At 42.3% G+C, this 15,782-nt stretch overlaps 1 protein-coding gene across 2 annotated transcripts in view; it reads left to right on the top strand.

Annotated features, from left to right (window-relative positions):
• Positions 1–15,782, top strand: part of LOC118317493 (copine-9-like) — an 81,663-nt gene that overhangs the window by 2,585 nt on the left and 63,296 nt on the right. For both annotated transcript variants that reach the window (XM_035646244.2, XM_035646242.2), the window contains exon 2: positions 4,142–4,182. In XM_035646244.2, coding sequence (XP_035502137.1) covers positions 4,142–4,182 — 41 coding nt within the window. The remainder of the gene's footprint in view (positions 1–4,141; positions 4,183–15,782) is intronic.

Raw genomic sequence — 15,782 nt, 5'->3', positions numbered from 1 at the left:
TTGCCCAAGGACACTTCGGCACGCAGGCCGTAGATCGAACCATCGACCCGCTCTACCTCCCGAGCCACAACTGTCCCTGTTTAACCGGATTACTTTCCCTTTCCCCTTTGTTTTTACTGTTGTGAGAACTAGACGGACGTGTGTAGGATTGTTTGGCCTTTGCAGAGGTTTGCACTGTACTCAGAGCCATTCTAGTTTTTGGTTGTGCCCTGAATTATTGATATCTCTGGTAGGATCTTTGGTTACATAATAACAAACGCCACAGCCAGCAGCTGGTTATCTGTCCCAGTCGACTATAAAACTGGAAGCAGGAGGAGGCAGCAAACCTGATTCTGTCCGAAGAAAACAAAGTCCACCAACGGCACCTTTACAGCTCCACCAGCTAACATGTCATGCCTCAGCTGTAGACATGACAACGCGCGGTTTTATTTATTAAATCTTTATTTAATCAGGCAAACTCATTGCGATTTTAAAAATCCCCTTTTCAAGAGAGGCCTGAGAACAGTTTTACATTTACAGCAAGCAAGACAGCAAGAGTAGACAACAGACAAAAATACGAGACTGGAAAACTAAAGGCAGTTGCAAGAATCAGTGAAGTGTTCTAATAATAACGGTTTGAATCATCCAAGTGAAATGAGACTGTTCAGATTTGAAGTGGGTTTGTAATTCATACCATTTAAAAGCTGCATAATAGTTTAAAGGTGATCATGTGTGGTATTAAGTTGTCTAATAACAAAGACTAAATAGTCTCTTACGCAAGCCTCCGGGATGCACTCAAAGGGTGCTGGGAGGCAGATTATCACTTCCTTTAAACCTTTTGACAGAGGCAGTCCAGCTGTTTTGCGACATAATGCTAAGCTAAAAGCCAACAGGCAGCTTTCCGTAGCTTTGTATTCATCTTACAAACATGGTGGATCGTGAAAGCTACCTCTTCGCTATATAAAGATGTCGATTACTTGGTTGAAGATGCAGTGCGTCCAAAATCTCTTTAGCTTCTCTGGCAACAAAGTCCAACACAACTGTTCACGCAGAAGAGCGATAGCCACTGCATTCACATTTTGTTCAGTAACTCAGAGACTGTGTGCTCCAGGAATAATATCTAACTTTTCCTATAATCCCATAGAAAAAGCGCCTTTTGAATTCTGTCCGTGTTCAAGTTTGAGCCGGTCTTTAACAAACGTAATACCCACCATGGCTGAATTGTTAAAAATAAAATGTATCAGACGGAATTTTTCATACTCATTAAAATTGTCATATTCTTTGTGATTTTAACATGGACATCATCATACATTATCTTCAGATTAAAGTCTACTGGCACTGTGACCAAATGTCAACACTTGAACAAACTGTGTTGGGACGGAACTGTGGTGACACATATTTTGAAAGTTTACATCTGACTGCGATTCATTTGACATAATCTAAGACCAGGCCCATGTAACTACTTCAAATTAGATCGTGACTGATCTTTTTTTTATTAAATAAAACGTTATATTTACTTAAATTGTAAGTATTGAGCAAAGATTTAAACCACATAATCATTACAGTGATCATTACAAAAGCTTTAGCAAAAATGTACTGAACATGTTCTGTGAGGTCCAGGGAATCTGATGATTTGGTAGCATTTTTAACATGTGAAAACTAATGTGTGACAGACTTAATTAGTGACCATGTCAAGTTAAAGCGAAATTTCTGGATATAAAAAAGATTTAAAAGTTTATTGATTGTAGTGCACTAAGTCCTACTTATCTGATAGATTTCAGTTTGTTAACGTTAATAACAAATCTTCCATGCATACAAAAGTGAGACATGGAGTACCACAAGGTTCTGTACTGGGACCGATACTTTTCACTCTTTATATACTTCCTTTAGGCAATATTATAAGAAAACGCCGCATCAATTTCCATTGCTACGCTGATGATACCCAGCTGTATTTATCTATAAAGCCAGATGAAACTAATCAGGTCGACAAACTTCTGGATTGTCTTAAAGACATAAAGGCCTGGATGACTTATAATTTTTTACTTCTAAACTCAGAAAAAACTGAGGTCATTATACTCGGCCCTAAACACCTCAGAGAAACATTATCTGATCATATAGTTACTTTGGATGGCATTACCTTGGCCTCCAGCTCTACTGTGAGAAACCTTGGAGTTACCTTTGACCAGGACATGTCCTTTGACTCACACATAAAACAAGTCTCTAGGACAGCCTTCTTTCACCTGCGCAATATCAAGAACATTAGAAACATCCTCTCTCAAAAGGATGCTGAAAAACTAGTCCATGCTTTTGTTACTTCTAGACTGGACTACTGTAATTCATTACTGCTAGGATGCCCCAATAAGCCTGTGAAAAGCCTCCAGCTAATCCAAAATGCCGCAGCTCGAGTTCTGACAGGAACTAGAAAAAGAGATCATATTTCTCCAGTGTTAGAATCTCTGCATTGGCTTCCTGTAAAATTTAGAATAGAATTCAAAATACTGCTCCTAACCTACAAAGCCCTTAATAATCAAGCTCCATCATATCTTACAGAGCTCCTAGTTTCATATTATCCCAATAGATCACTTCGCTCTGTAAATGCAGGATTACTTGTGGTTCCCAGAGTCTGTAAAAGTAGAATGGGAGGCAGAGCCTTCAGCCACCAGGCTCCTCTCCTCTGGAACCAGCTCCCAGTTTGTGTCAGGGATGCAGATACCCTGTCTACATTTAAAGTTAAACTTAAAACCTTCCTTTTTGATAAAGCTTATAGTTAGAACTGCTCAGGTGTTTAATAAACCATTTCTTTATTATGCTGTTATAAGCCTAGACTGCTGGGGGAACTTATATCATGAGCATCTTTCTCCCTCTCCCGTTCTCTCCTTCTCCCTCTTTCTCTCCCTTTATATCTCTCTCCTTCTCCCACCTTTTCAATCTCTCTCTCTCTCTCTCTCTCTCTGCCCCCATGTATCTACATTACATGTCACTAACTCTGTTTTCTCTCTCCCCTAGTAGATCTGACCCCAGATCTGCAGGATCCAAACCCGTCATTATTATTATTACTATCATTATTATTAATAACATCATTGTATTTATAAGTATCAGTTTTCACTAATTATAAGTATCAGTCTGGTAGAAATTAAAGCAACTGTTATACTACCCCCCCCATCCCCCGATATGTTTACAGTACATGTCACTAACCCTGTTTGTGTTTTCTATCTCTCCTAGTGTATCTCTGACCCCAGAGCTGCAGGACCCAAACCCGTCATTATTATTATTATTGCTATTATTAATATTAATATTAATATCATCACTATATAATGACAACAACATAATTGTATTTTTTAATTATAAGTATCAGTCTGGTAGAGATTACAGCGGCGGTTGTACAACTGTCCTCTCTCTCTCTTCTCTCCTACTGTCTCTCCTCCCACCCTCTTTCTGCCCACCTCTCCTCTCTTCCTCCTCTCTCTCCTCACCCCAACCGGTCGAGACAGATGACCGCCCACAACTGAGTCTGGTTCTGTCAGAGATTTCTTCCTGTTAAAAGGGAGTTTTTTCTCTCCACCGTCGCCAAGTGCTTTGCTCATTGTGGGATTTGTTGGGTTTTCCCTGTAATATTGTAATATTGACCTCACTATGTAAAGTGCCTTGAGACAATGTATGTTGTGATATGGCGCTATACAAATAAAATTGAATTGAATTGAATTGAACATGTGAAAACTAATGTGTGACAGACTTAATTAGTGACCATGTCAAGTTAAAGCGAAATTTCTGGATATAAAAAAGATTTAAAAGTTTATTGATTGTAGTGCATTGAAGTCTGTGACTTTTATGGATATTACACAGTATATGTCAAAGGACCATATTTGCTTTTTTGTAATAGCAGGTATTGTTTACAGTAAGTGGCTCAGCCAGAGACATCAAGGTATATTTATTTAGTATTCTTCCCCCTTAAGGTTTCCGTCAGCCTTTGATCAGTATCAGTGCACAGTATTTGATTAGGCTGATGAATTTTGGGTAATGTTTGGCAAATCAATATTTTGAGTTGACACTCGGGAAGGCAAAGAGCAACAGGGATAAAAATGTTAGTGAATCAATGGACTGTCTCAAACTATTAAAAAGGCTGAAAAATAAATGTTCCCCTCCCCTTTTGCTGTTTCCACAGGAGTCTCCTGGACGTGGACACATTCTCCAAGTCAGACCCTGGTATGTGTAAACTCTTTACAGTCTCTGAATATGCACTGAAAAGCTGCAGAGCATTGAATACGGTTCTTGCCAATTTGAACCACAGATCAGCTCAATATTTATTTATGCTTCCGTCCAGCGAAAAGCAGTAAAACATACTGAATGACATTCTACTCTGCTCTGCTACTGCTAAATAACCTGAAGGTCAGAGCTATCAATGGATGACAACACAAAAAAAAAAAAGTGGGAAGGGAAAGTAAAGACCAAGGACAAGACTAAGGAGGGATTGAAAAGTGAAGGTTGATGAAAGGTGAGGATGTGACGTGAGGCTGGCTGGCCGTCAGTATGTCGCGCAGGAAATTTACGGGCGCGGATTAAAGGAAGGAGGATGTCAGAGCTGGAAGACAAGGCCTCTAACACTGCATGTATACAACCATTCTAGCATTGGAGTGAATCCCACAACATCCCGTGGCCGTTCACCCTTCATATACTGTCTCAGTGAAGATACAAGGGGGGTTTAAACTTTTCTTTGAAGTAGGAATACACATTACATTCTTAAACCTAAAACGCAGTAAATACTTTTTACTTTTTTTTGGGGACACTTGAACTAAGACGTCAACAATGGCAAACGCATTTGGAACGTACAACGTGTATTTCACGAAAAAAAATGTCAGGGTGATCTTTTTCAGTTTGTGGGCTTGTAGGCACAAACACTGAAAAAGTGATTTTTGCATAATATGTCACCTTTAAATCTTCTGGCTCAGCCCTGTGAAACGTAGTCGTTTCCAGCTACACAGGGGGCGGGAAATCAAATATATTGTATGATGTTTAAATAGAGATTCAAATTTATGGTTAAGTACATGGACAGCATTTATGTCATTTTGTTGTGAAGTGACTGTGGTATGAACTGTATTATTTCCTCTACATTGTACGTTCCAAATGTGTTTGACATTGTTGACGTCTAAGTTGAACTGAAAAAAGACCACCCTGTCATTTTTTTGTGAGCTGGCTAAACCCTACAGCCTGGCTCTGAACAACTGGTTCAGATTTCTCTCCCCCTGTGATGTCACAGTTAGACTCTTTTGGGGCCTGCAATCTTTTTTCTTGTGAAGGGGCGTGGCATCTTCTACACGTTTAGAAATCGGTTGACCAATCACAACAGACTGGGCCAGCTGGCCAATCAGAGCAGACTGGGGTTTATCGGGAGGCGGGGCTAAAATAAATCCAACACTGATGCCTTTTCTGAACATTAGAGCACATGGACCTTTTCAAGTGGTAACCCAAATTTAAAGTATGAACCTGAATATGAGCATAATATGTCACCTTTAAAATGCAGACAATCTATAACATATTCAACCGGCAACAACAGGCAATATATACTATAAAAAAACTCCATCGCGCACGGTTATGTTTTATTTTTCTCTGTGCGGGTTTTCCCCTCCTGTCTTTCCCCTGTAGCTCCTCCTCAGACCACAAAGCTTCACTGTGGCAAAATTTAAAAGCCTCTCTCTTTTCCTCCACTTACCAGTGGAGGTTGAAATGGAATTTCAAATTCGCGCAAAAATGAATTACGTTTGATTTCAAATGTCCTTGGGGCATGCTAAAAAGCTAAAGCACACCTGCCAGACGATCGCACTCAGTGGCCAGGTTTCCAGCAATGTCTTTGTTAAACCCACACTAATGACAGAAGTAAATGGTTGAAAATGTTCCGTTAGCTGAGAGGGCTGAATGAGCTATGAGCACCAGCAATTTTTGTCAAAACTTGGATTCTATACACGGTGCAGTTAATTGGGATGGTGGGTATTTTCCGTGCAGAAGCTGTTGAGCTTGTGGTGAGAAATTTCTCAGGCAAGATCCCACTCTTACTTTGCGTTTATGGCTCTTACAAAAGGCGCGAGCGTTTTGTCGGACTCTCAAATCAATACTCAGCGTGGGACTTTGTGACAGCTGAAGAAGTATCAAGACTGTTCTGGATGGAAAATGCATCAAGTTATTACAGTTCTTTTAAACTTTGAAAAACAATAATCAAACAGACACTCTGCGTAGTCCTTCATGACCCTGTGTGGCAGACAAGTAAAACTTATTAAGTCCTGTTTTGATACAGTTTGTTGTGCATGGAGGTTTGCCCGTCTACACATCGTGCATTATCAGTCTAGTCTAAATGAACAGCAGCATGGACATACGCTACATGACAATATTCATGTATAATGGATATCATTATTCATATGTAATAGGGAGCTATCTTTATAGTCTCAGTTAGAATTGTCATTGCTACTTGCTGCCATCTCTCTGTGGAATTTGATGTGTCACGTTGGTGAGCTGGAGCAGAACAGAGCAGACCAGATCTAAGACGCCAATGTGGGTAAAATGTTTGAAAACGCAATGATGATGATGACTATAAACTGCTTCTCTACTGGTTTCTGAGCAACCCCCTTCATGTCTACAGATATCCATAAATAACTGACACCTGACACCGATCTGATGTGTGCTAGTCTTAGTTTAATCCGACTGTCCTGCACATGTAGAACATGATGAGGCATAGAAGTTTAATTGGTCGTAAAACTTATCTTGGATGTTATCACTGTTAAGGATTAATTACCAGACAGACTTTTTGGCCATGTAACTGGAGACTTAGCTAGTTTGGTGTATAGCCAGGGGCTTGACGTCATTTCTAACGCTTAGCTTGCTACAGTGCAATGCAAAGTTTTGTATCTGTTTGTAATTGATGCTCTGCTCATATCATGTTAACATAACTCATAGACATTCAGATACCTTGCTTTGTGACTTGAGCATGAGAGGTTGTTTGTGCTTCACCACTCAACCCCTTTAGCGGTCCATTTTTTTTCTCCCTCTGACTGACTATGTGAGCGCGCATTTGGTGAAATTATCCCATCAATTAAAGATTGGAAAGAGAACTGTTGACTGTTCAAAAACTCAAATATGACTTCTCTACTATGGACATGGTCTTACCTGTGTTCATTGAGGATAAAATGCTCCTCTCACTAAAGATACAATATAACAACCCTGCTGTCCTCTTCTACTTGCACAAACTGCTAAAAGTTGAGACTTGTTTGGGACAAAGTCTCACCCAGGCCAGACATTGCCCAAGGCTGTTGTTAGTTAGAGAGTTAAAATGGCACACACACAAGGGATCATTTGACATTTGTATGAAGAAGAAACCTTCAGCTCCAGCTACCATATTTAATCCATATTACTTTTTTCAAAAAGCTAAATGAGGAGCGATGCATACACTGCGCACATTGTATGTATGCTACTATAAAGTCTATACACTATTAATACTCCAATTTCCACAGTTGGATACAGAGCATTTTTACACAACACAAAACATCTCTAACTTGCAAGGCTGGTTTATTGACCGGGCCATCGGGGCCTCGGACTGCCGGGGGGCCTCTAAAAAACATGTGCCCCAGGCCTCACCGGACCATGATCCAGCCCTGCTAACTTGGTGTTTGGCTCCGCTGCTTCAGAGCAGAAAAAGAGCTTTGTAAAGAAAATTACAGGCTCTGCATCCTCTCAGCACCTGACAATCCAAACTGCTCAGTTTCAAGTTGTGGGCGTTTATCCCTTTTGCCTCCCTGACAGTGAAAGCTTTCTACCTATACCACCAAGTCCAGTGGCTTTTGAACAGGAGAGCGGTGTGGCACTTTTGACGGCCTACAGGGTGCAACTATCTCAGACAAATGTTAAACCAACTCAGCCTGACCGTCGGTATTTAAATTAGTGACACAAATCACAGCCGGAGATCACGGCTGTCTGACTCCTCACCCTGGCTGCTCTTGAGGTCCAGCTGATAACGCCTGTGACTGGCTGCAGATGTGAGGGGGGAGTCACTAGGCTCTGACCAGTGGAGACAGGGAGAAGTGGTGCATGAGCCTTTCCTTCGGTCGAGGGAACATGAACAGATGTGATGAACAGTGGTGTGTACATCACAGCTGGAGAGACAAGATCACAAATGTAGAGGAGATTCAAGTTTTAAAGCTGTCCAGGCGACGGGCATGAGTTGTACTTTATATGAGATTCTTTCCACAATGAAGACATGTAAGAACAGAGGCAAGACAGAATTGCAAAAAAGAGTTTGAGGTGCAGCAGTAAGACAAGTTTGCATCTGGATGTGCAGTTGCTACCGTTGGTTCGAAATGTTATATTAAGCGCAGAGCTAGACCAACATCTCAGCCTGGCTGTGTCTTTATTAAACTATATTCTATCGCCTTGACAACCCTCCTTTAAGCCATTGATCAAGCTGAGGTTTCATTGGACAGATATGTTCAGACAGTATTCAGATGGCCTCTCCGACATGAACTAAATTATCTACTTTAAATTCAGCTGTCGATAATTCATTCATTTTCATGTATGTGTGAATAGGTGAATGTGACTTGTGCAGTAAAGCTCTTTGATGGGGTCAATAAGACCAGTGCAATATAAATACGAAGCATTTACCATCATGCAGTTTTACAATTTACTCACTGTGCAGTACGTTGGCATCTGATACCTCTTTCACACCAAAATTACTGCGTAGGCCCGGGTTTTTTAAACTCAGGTCGACCCGCGTCTGATCGGCAATTGGCCACTTTCACACTGCGAGCAGACCAGGGTCTGATGATCGTGCAGTGACAGGTGGCGGCCATAGATGGCGGTAGAGAGCGGTGCGCGCGGTGAAAAAAAGAAGAAGAACAGTGTAGTAAACAGAAAGCATGGTCACCAGTGAGCCGGTGGTTAACGTTACCTTATATCTTGTACTTGTCACTCTTTCAAAGTTTACAAACTCAACGCAGTGTTACGAGCCAAGCCTGGTCCTTTAAGCAGGTGGCCATATGGGTTTTGAAGTGTGTGCGTACGAGAGAAGAAGAAGGTTGGCGCTGCGTGCTGTTGTTGTGTACGTAGCTGCAGCCACAATGAGAATGAGCTCCGCACATCATCCATGTTACCAACAGTTTCATGGCCACTGTGTAATGAGAGACCGCCTGATGAGGTCGTGTATGTCCACCGAACGGTTGAAATAAAGTGCTTCATTCTAAACCTCATCGATGATCTGGATTGTGTTAGTTGTTTCCACCAACGAGCCAAAGCTAGGCTGAGCGAGCTACCTGCATGCGAGAGGTGTCTTCACTACAGCTGGTGAGGGAACAGCAGTTACCGATGGAGGAGTCGAGCCTTCATTGCCTCCGTCATCGCGCAAATTAGCGGGTTCACCCGGGTGTGACGTTCACATCAATGCCGATCGGAGTTGACGCCGATTATAACGCGGGTCTATTGCAGTGTCATTTGACCCAGGGCTGAATGCTGATTAAACGTTTTCACACTGCAGAAAACGCTGGGTGTTAGCGGGTTTAAACAGGTTTTTTGGCCTGTGTGAAAGGGGCTTGATTAGCCTTCAAACTCTTGGAGGTTCAGTCATACTCAAACCAGCCCTCCTGGATAGTAATTTACAACATGCTCCCACCAGCATCCCTCCGGGCAGGCCTGTTTCCTACCTGAACACTTAACTGCCACTTATCTAATCATGTAGGGGGAAAAAACAACCCTGCCAATCAGCTCTACCTGCAACAAGTCACAAGACTGACAAGCTTAAAGGGATAGTTCAGTGATATTGAAGTGGGGTTGTATGAGTTACTTATGCATAGTAATGGAGATGGTGATCAGTGATGACATTTTGCGGAGTTTGGAGGAGATTCGGAATTAGCGAAAGTCTGAGTCGCAGTGTTGCAGAGGGGTACACCGAAAAACGTCTTTCTGACACATTTTTCTGACAAAAAAATATCCGTTCAATTGTACGCTAAAGGATGTATTTTTTAAGTTTGCCCTTTTTTTCATGCCACTTCGGTCATTTATTACTGCGCCAACTTGCGCTGGTTCAGAGAATCAGCGTATCGCTCCGCAAATCAGCTGTTCATAAGCACCTCATACAACCCCACTTCAAAATCACTGAACTATCCCTTCAGCCTCTAACCAGACACCATGTTCACTACTGTCCAGGAAATGACAGCAGTTGAGCTGTAGCAGACCATTAATCCATCCAACACGTGAACGGACATTTCTGAATGCAGTGATCCTCGTAATGTATAAAAGCGTGTAGACCTGTTGCATTGTATCAGTGTTTTCATGGATGGAACCACACGTCTTGAATCTTCAAATAACTATTTCACTGGTCATACTGGTTTACTCTCACAGCTGCTCCCTGCTGTGAGTGTCCAGCCGTTACAACTGTCGGCTCTCAGCTGTCGGACATTTGGCAGCACGTTAACACAGGGCCAAATGCCTTGGCAGTAATATGACTGTGGTTTATGACTGGAAGGAAGTTGTTAACGGGGTGGCTGCCATACAAGAGGCAGGGGGTTGACCCACTCTATTAGTCAAACATTCTCTTTCCACTTCTCGTGTAAGTGATAGAGTTTAATTATACGTGCTTAATGAGGACTGCATGTACGGCGAAGACTGCTCATGAGTAAATACTAAAGATAGTAAGTCTTCCCAGGATAGAGCAATTACACATTATACAGTGAGGTCAAAAAGGGTTCGTCAGCTGGAGAGGAGGTGAGCTTATCAGTCGAGTGTCATTCAGATCTAATAGGTTGCAATCAGTAAGTGGGTCATCTGTATCTCGGAGGCACATGGGGAGTCTCTGGTTTGATTACAAGGTGACTTGGACAATGACGATGATCTGTCAGAAGGGAAGAGGTTGGATTATGAAAGAAAAGAAAAGAGAAACCACAAGCAAAGCAAGTGACGAAATTGTCAATGTTTGTTGAGCAATTATGGATGATACATTTCATTATTCCCGTCATATACAGTTTGCCCCCAGCAGGATCCACCAATTGGATCTTTTTGTAACTCAGGAGTGGATGGCCACACATTTCTCAGCCGTGTGGTACTAGCTAAGCCTGGCCCTTTAGGCAGGTGGCTTTATGGGTATGATGGAAGTGTGTGTGTGTGTGTGTGTGTGTGTGTGTGTGTGTGTGTGTGTGAAATATGGGAGACAAAAAACAAGGTTGGCGCTGCAGTGTGTCATGATCTGCCAGGATTGTAAACACCTATTGAACTTAAAAGAACATTTTTGAGAGACTGTTGGGTTTCGTTTGGACATTTTGTTCATGCTATGATTTACCTTTGTTATTTCCTGTGTTGATATCTTGAATTTGTGATTTCCTGTCTGTTTCACTTTCTCGTGTGTAGGCACTTCCTGTTCCCCTGTGTGTTTTGTTGTCTTAACTTTTCTTGTGTTTCCTGCCCTGGTGATTGTCCTCAGCTGTTCCTCATGTGTCTCACCTGTGTCTTGTTACCTGCGCCTTCTTGTGTCTATTTAGTCCTCCCATACATTAGACTTTGAGAAGACACTGAAATACTTTAAAAATACTTCAGTCTGACACCCTCTCACATCCAAAGCCAATTTGTCATTAGTCACAGAGTTTTTAGTCGCAGTCTAGCCACCAGCAGCTTTTAACCACTAGGTACCTGAGTGTGTGGCAATGGTCTGTACAGAAAATATAAGCCAACAAGAAAAAGAGAAGACGCTGCAGAATGTGGAGACGACGGGAATACATGCTGCAAAATCTGCTAAATGGAGACTCTGGTGAATCCTTGAACTCCGCAGTTTCGAAACTACCTGGTTGCTCTGTCCCCGTTCACGCAACCAGGTAGTTTCGAAACTGCAGCATTGGAGTCTCCATGCGATGTTGCAGCATATATTCCCTGACCCCTACGCGCTTTTCGGCGTCCTGTTTGGCTCTTGAAAGAGCTCTCCTATTGGTAGCAGACAATGTTCACGTCACCATCTGCGTGAGTGGAGACTAAAAATTTTCGATAATATTAAACACAGTTGATTTTATCGGAACGTCAAGACGAGAAAAAGACAGACTTGAAACAGCTCAGATCACCACCTTACCCCCTACGATCTGACAGGATCGCGCCTCAACTCGAGCAAAACTCTCATGATTTTATACCGACAATGGAAATTTGTCTATGACAGTGAAATCGCTTGAAAGTCGTTGGGTGTAAGGCCGGCATTAAACTCTGTACTTCCCTTTGTCTTTGTCAGTTCGTTCTGTTAAGTCCCGGTTCCAACCTGTTCTGTTCCTGGTTTCAGTCGGTGATGTTTTTTCCAGTCTGTTATGTCCCTTCAGTTCTGTTTTTGCTCCTAAAGGGAGACCCTTCGTTGGATTTTGTTTTTCATTAAAGAAGAAAGTAAATCACTTTTTGTTCACCGCACTCTGCATTTGGGTCCTACTTCTGCAAACTGTAACACAGTGTTGTGTACGTAAGAGCTGCAGCCACAGTGAGAATGGCTCAGCTCATCCATCTATGTTATCGGACTGTTTTTTATGGCCACTGTGAGCAGTGAGAGACCAAATGATAAGGCTGTGTATGTTCGCCAAAGTGCTGGAATAAAGTGCCCTGTTCTATGCTTCATAAGTGATTTGGATTCTGGTTGTTGTTACCACAAATTAGCCAAGGTTAAGCTAAGCAAGATATCTACATATACCAGAGGTCTCTTTACTACGGTTCGGAGCCTAAAAGCTGGTGAGGTAACACATACTTGAAGGAGCCTTCGAAATGGGACAGACAAGTCACGCCGTTGGGATGCCATTCATCTGGATATGCAACCTCCGAAGGACGTGGCCCCTTACTTGGGACACAACCTGCTCATCTGCATATTGATGAATTTATCTAATGAGCCACTTATATGGCAACAGTGCAATGCATAAACTCTTGCAGGTCAGGAGCTAATTAAGGTTCACATTAAACTTCCGAATGGGAAAGGATTGTGATATCAGTGACTTTGACCTTGTGCCTGGCTTGAGTGTTTTTGGAACTGCTGCTCTTTTCACAAACAAGAGTCTGTAGCATTTACTCATTCACAAAAAAACACCCATTGCGCAGTGAGCCCGATCAACAAAACCTCGTTGATAAGAGTGGTCAGAGGAGAATGGCCAGACTGCTTGGAGCTGACAGAAAGGCTGTGGTAAATTGTGGTGACCAGAAAAGCATCTTTGTAGACAACACGTCCAACCTTGAGGCGGATGGTCTTCAACAGCCGAAACCACATCAGGTTCCACTCCTGTCGGCCAAGAACAGAAATTTGAGGCTGCAGTGGACACAGACTCACCAACACTGGACAGTGGAAGACTGAATAAAAAGCAGCCTGGTCAAATGAATCTGGATTTCTGGAGGATGCAGATGTTGGGGTTCTGGATGTGGTGCCAACATTATGAATCCATGGAGCCAACATGCCTTGTGTCGACAGTCAAGGCTGCTGCTGGTGGTGTGAAGTTGTGGGGAATGTTTTTCATGCACAATGTCACAAAGCAAAATTGTCTCGAACTGGTTTCGTGAGCATGACGATGAGCTCAGGGGACTTCTCCTTTGGGACGTGGTATGAGGTACACAATTTATAGATTTGACAAGCAATTCTTCCATCAAAAACACTATTCTATTCTCTCATACTTGTTGCTTCAGTAGCAATAATTTCAGAATTCCCAGTGTGAACTATTTAATCATATCCAATGTCAGACTTAATCCCCTGCGGGGGGGGTTTACATTGTCACTTAGCCTTCAGTGATACATTTCATTTAACCGCACCATGTTATCAATTTGACTATCTTTATTCCTGCTGTGAACACCCATCTCAGTGTTGTTTACTTAATCCTGAAGTGCCTGTTCTTGCGACATCCTTTAATGGACAAGACTCCCGCATGGCACACTCCAGGGTTGTTGCCTGCACCGATGGCTGTTATATTAGAATCATTCCCCAAGTGCAGATGCTCAGTGTTACTTAGACAGGAAATTGTTTTACTCTATGCAATGCAATAACTGTGTGGCCACCAGTATGAGTCTCTCGACCAATTTTTATGTTATGGTCTCAGTTCATCCATGAGTTCTTAAAAAAACAACCCTATGCCTATTCACAGCACACAGAGCCTTTCGAGTTCTTGAAGATTGTGGGCCTTCCTGTATGTCACAGCCCATCACAGTCCTAACTAGGGATGTCCCGATCTGATATTCCATATCGGTATCGGGGCAATATTGGCCAAAATTACTGGATCGTATATCGTAAGTAAGTAAGATCTGATCTGATACATTACAATAAACATTCCAAATAAATGCCTATTTACATATCTACTAAGCCTTGGACGATATTCCAGCATCATATTTTTATGTTAATTTATTATTATTTAATTAATTTATAGTTTACAGTTCAATTTATTTTTGGTTGTTTGAATGGTGCTGTCCATAAAACATTCTGCCAAATGTTCTGTGAGAAATAAAACAGCAGTATTCCATAACTCAGTCATGTTGCTGGCTATGTATGTCTTCCTTCAGGGGAGTTGATTATTTGTTTAACAGTTGAGAAACAGGTTTTGGATGGCTTGGTTAACCAAAGTGCATCCTGAACAAGGCATTTTCCGAGTGGGGAAAAGATTTTGTCAGATTAGTATCGGATCGGTATCGGCAGATACTGAAGGTTGCAGGATCGGTATCGGATCGGGCACAAAAAAGTGATATCGTCCCATCCCTAGTCCTAACACAGGAAGCACCAAACAGGTTGCAGCCAGGTCCAACAGGCACCACATGAAGCCCCTACTGGTGGCACTGGGCGATGGAGGTACAGCCTCTGCTATTGTGGTGAGGGTCATCGCTTGTTCTGCCTCAGAGATGGAGATATACACTTGAGCCTGTCCAAGAGGCACTCGGGGCCAGATGATGGAGGTGGTGTGCACCAACCAGACTTGCAGTGTGGCGAGCAACTGTGTGGGTGCATCGCTTGAGCACCACACAGCCTCCAGCTCTTCATGACCATGGATATTATTAAGGAGACACAATTTTTTTTACTGAATTTATTTTTCAATTCTTTGATCTGTGACTTTTCTATGAAATAGTTGAACCCCTTAGAAATAAAAATGTTAGAAGAAGAGTGATGCTGTTGATATGTCAGATTTAAATTGGAATAAATCACCCGTAGTTTTATTTATCATCAATTCCTCCTGCCTGGCCCTGTCCTCACCCCTCTCCAGCTCACTCCCTTGATCTTGAGTCTGACTCTCTGGGTCCGAGGGCACTGACTCAGGGGAGGCTGAGGCAGACACATGGGGCACTGAATAGATGCTCTGCTCCATCCATTGCCTCATCCGTGAGTGAGAAGCACGTGTGCAAGTAGATCAATTATTATGTCGGCTCTAAAAGAAAAATCGTATCTGAGTGCGTTGTATTGTGCTATCTCACCGTACGTTCCAGTTTAGTGCGGCTGAGGGTAGAAGGTCCGTTTCTTGCCAGCAGTGGCAGAAAGTAGGTGACAGCACCTTGTTGTCGTTGTCTTCTTTTTGTTTGGGCTTACATTAATTGCATTCAATTTGACCAAGATTAATGTTTGTCTCTCTTTCATCCGTGAAATATCATATTATTTGCAGAGACCCCTCTCTCTGCAAATCTGCCTCGACAACCTCCCCTGTTTTTGACTGTTGGTACAATAAAACCAGCCGTATGAAGATGTCACCTTGAGGCTCGGGGAAATTGAGTCACCGCATTTCATTATTTTCTGACACTTCATTGATTAAGGAAACAGACTGAATGATAATAAATAAACTGTCTGTTGCACGGTTTCAGTCATG

This window comes from Scophthalmus maximus, chromosome 3 (genome assembly GCF_022379125.1).
Source record: "Scophthalmus maximus strain ysfricsl-2021 chromosome 3, ASM2237912v1, whole genome shotgun sequence".
Classification (NCBI taxonomy): Eukaryota; Metazoa; Chordata; class Actinopteri; order Pleuronectiformes; family Scophthalmidae; genus Scophthalmus; species Scophthalmus maximus.
The sequence above is the reverse complement of the archived record's forward strand: the minus strand, read 5'-3'. Positions and strand labels throughout refer to the sequence as shown.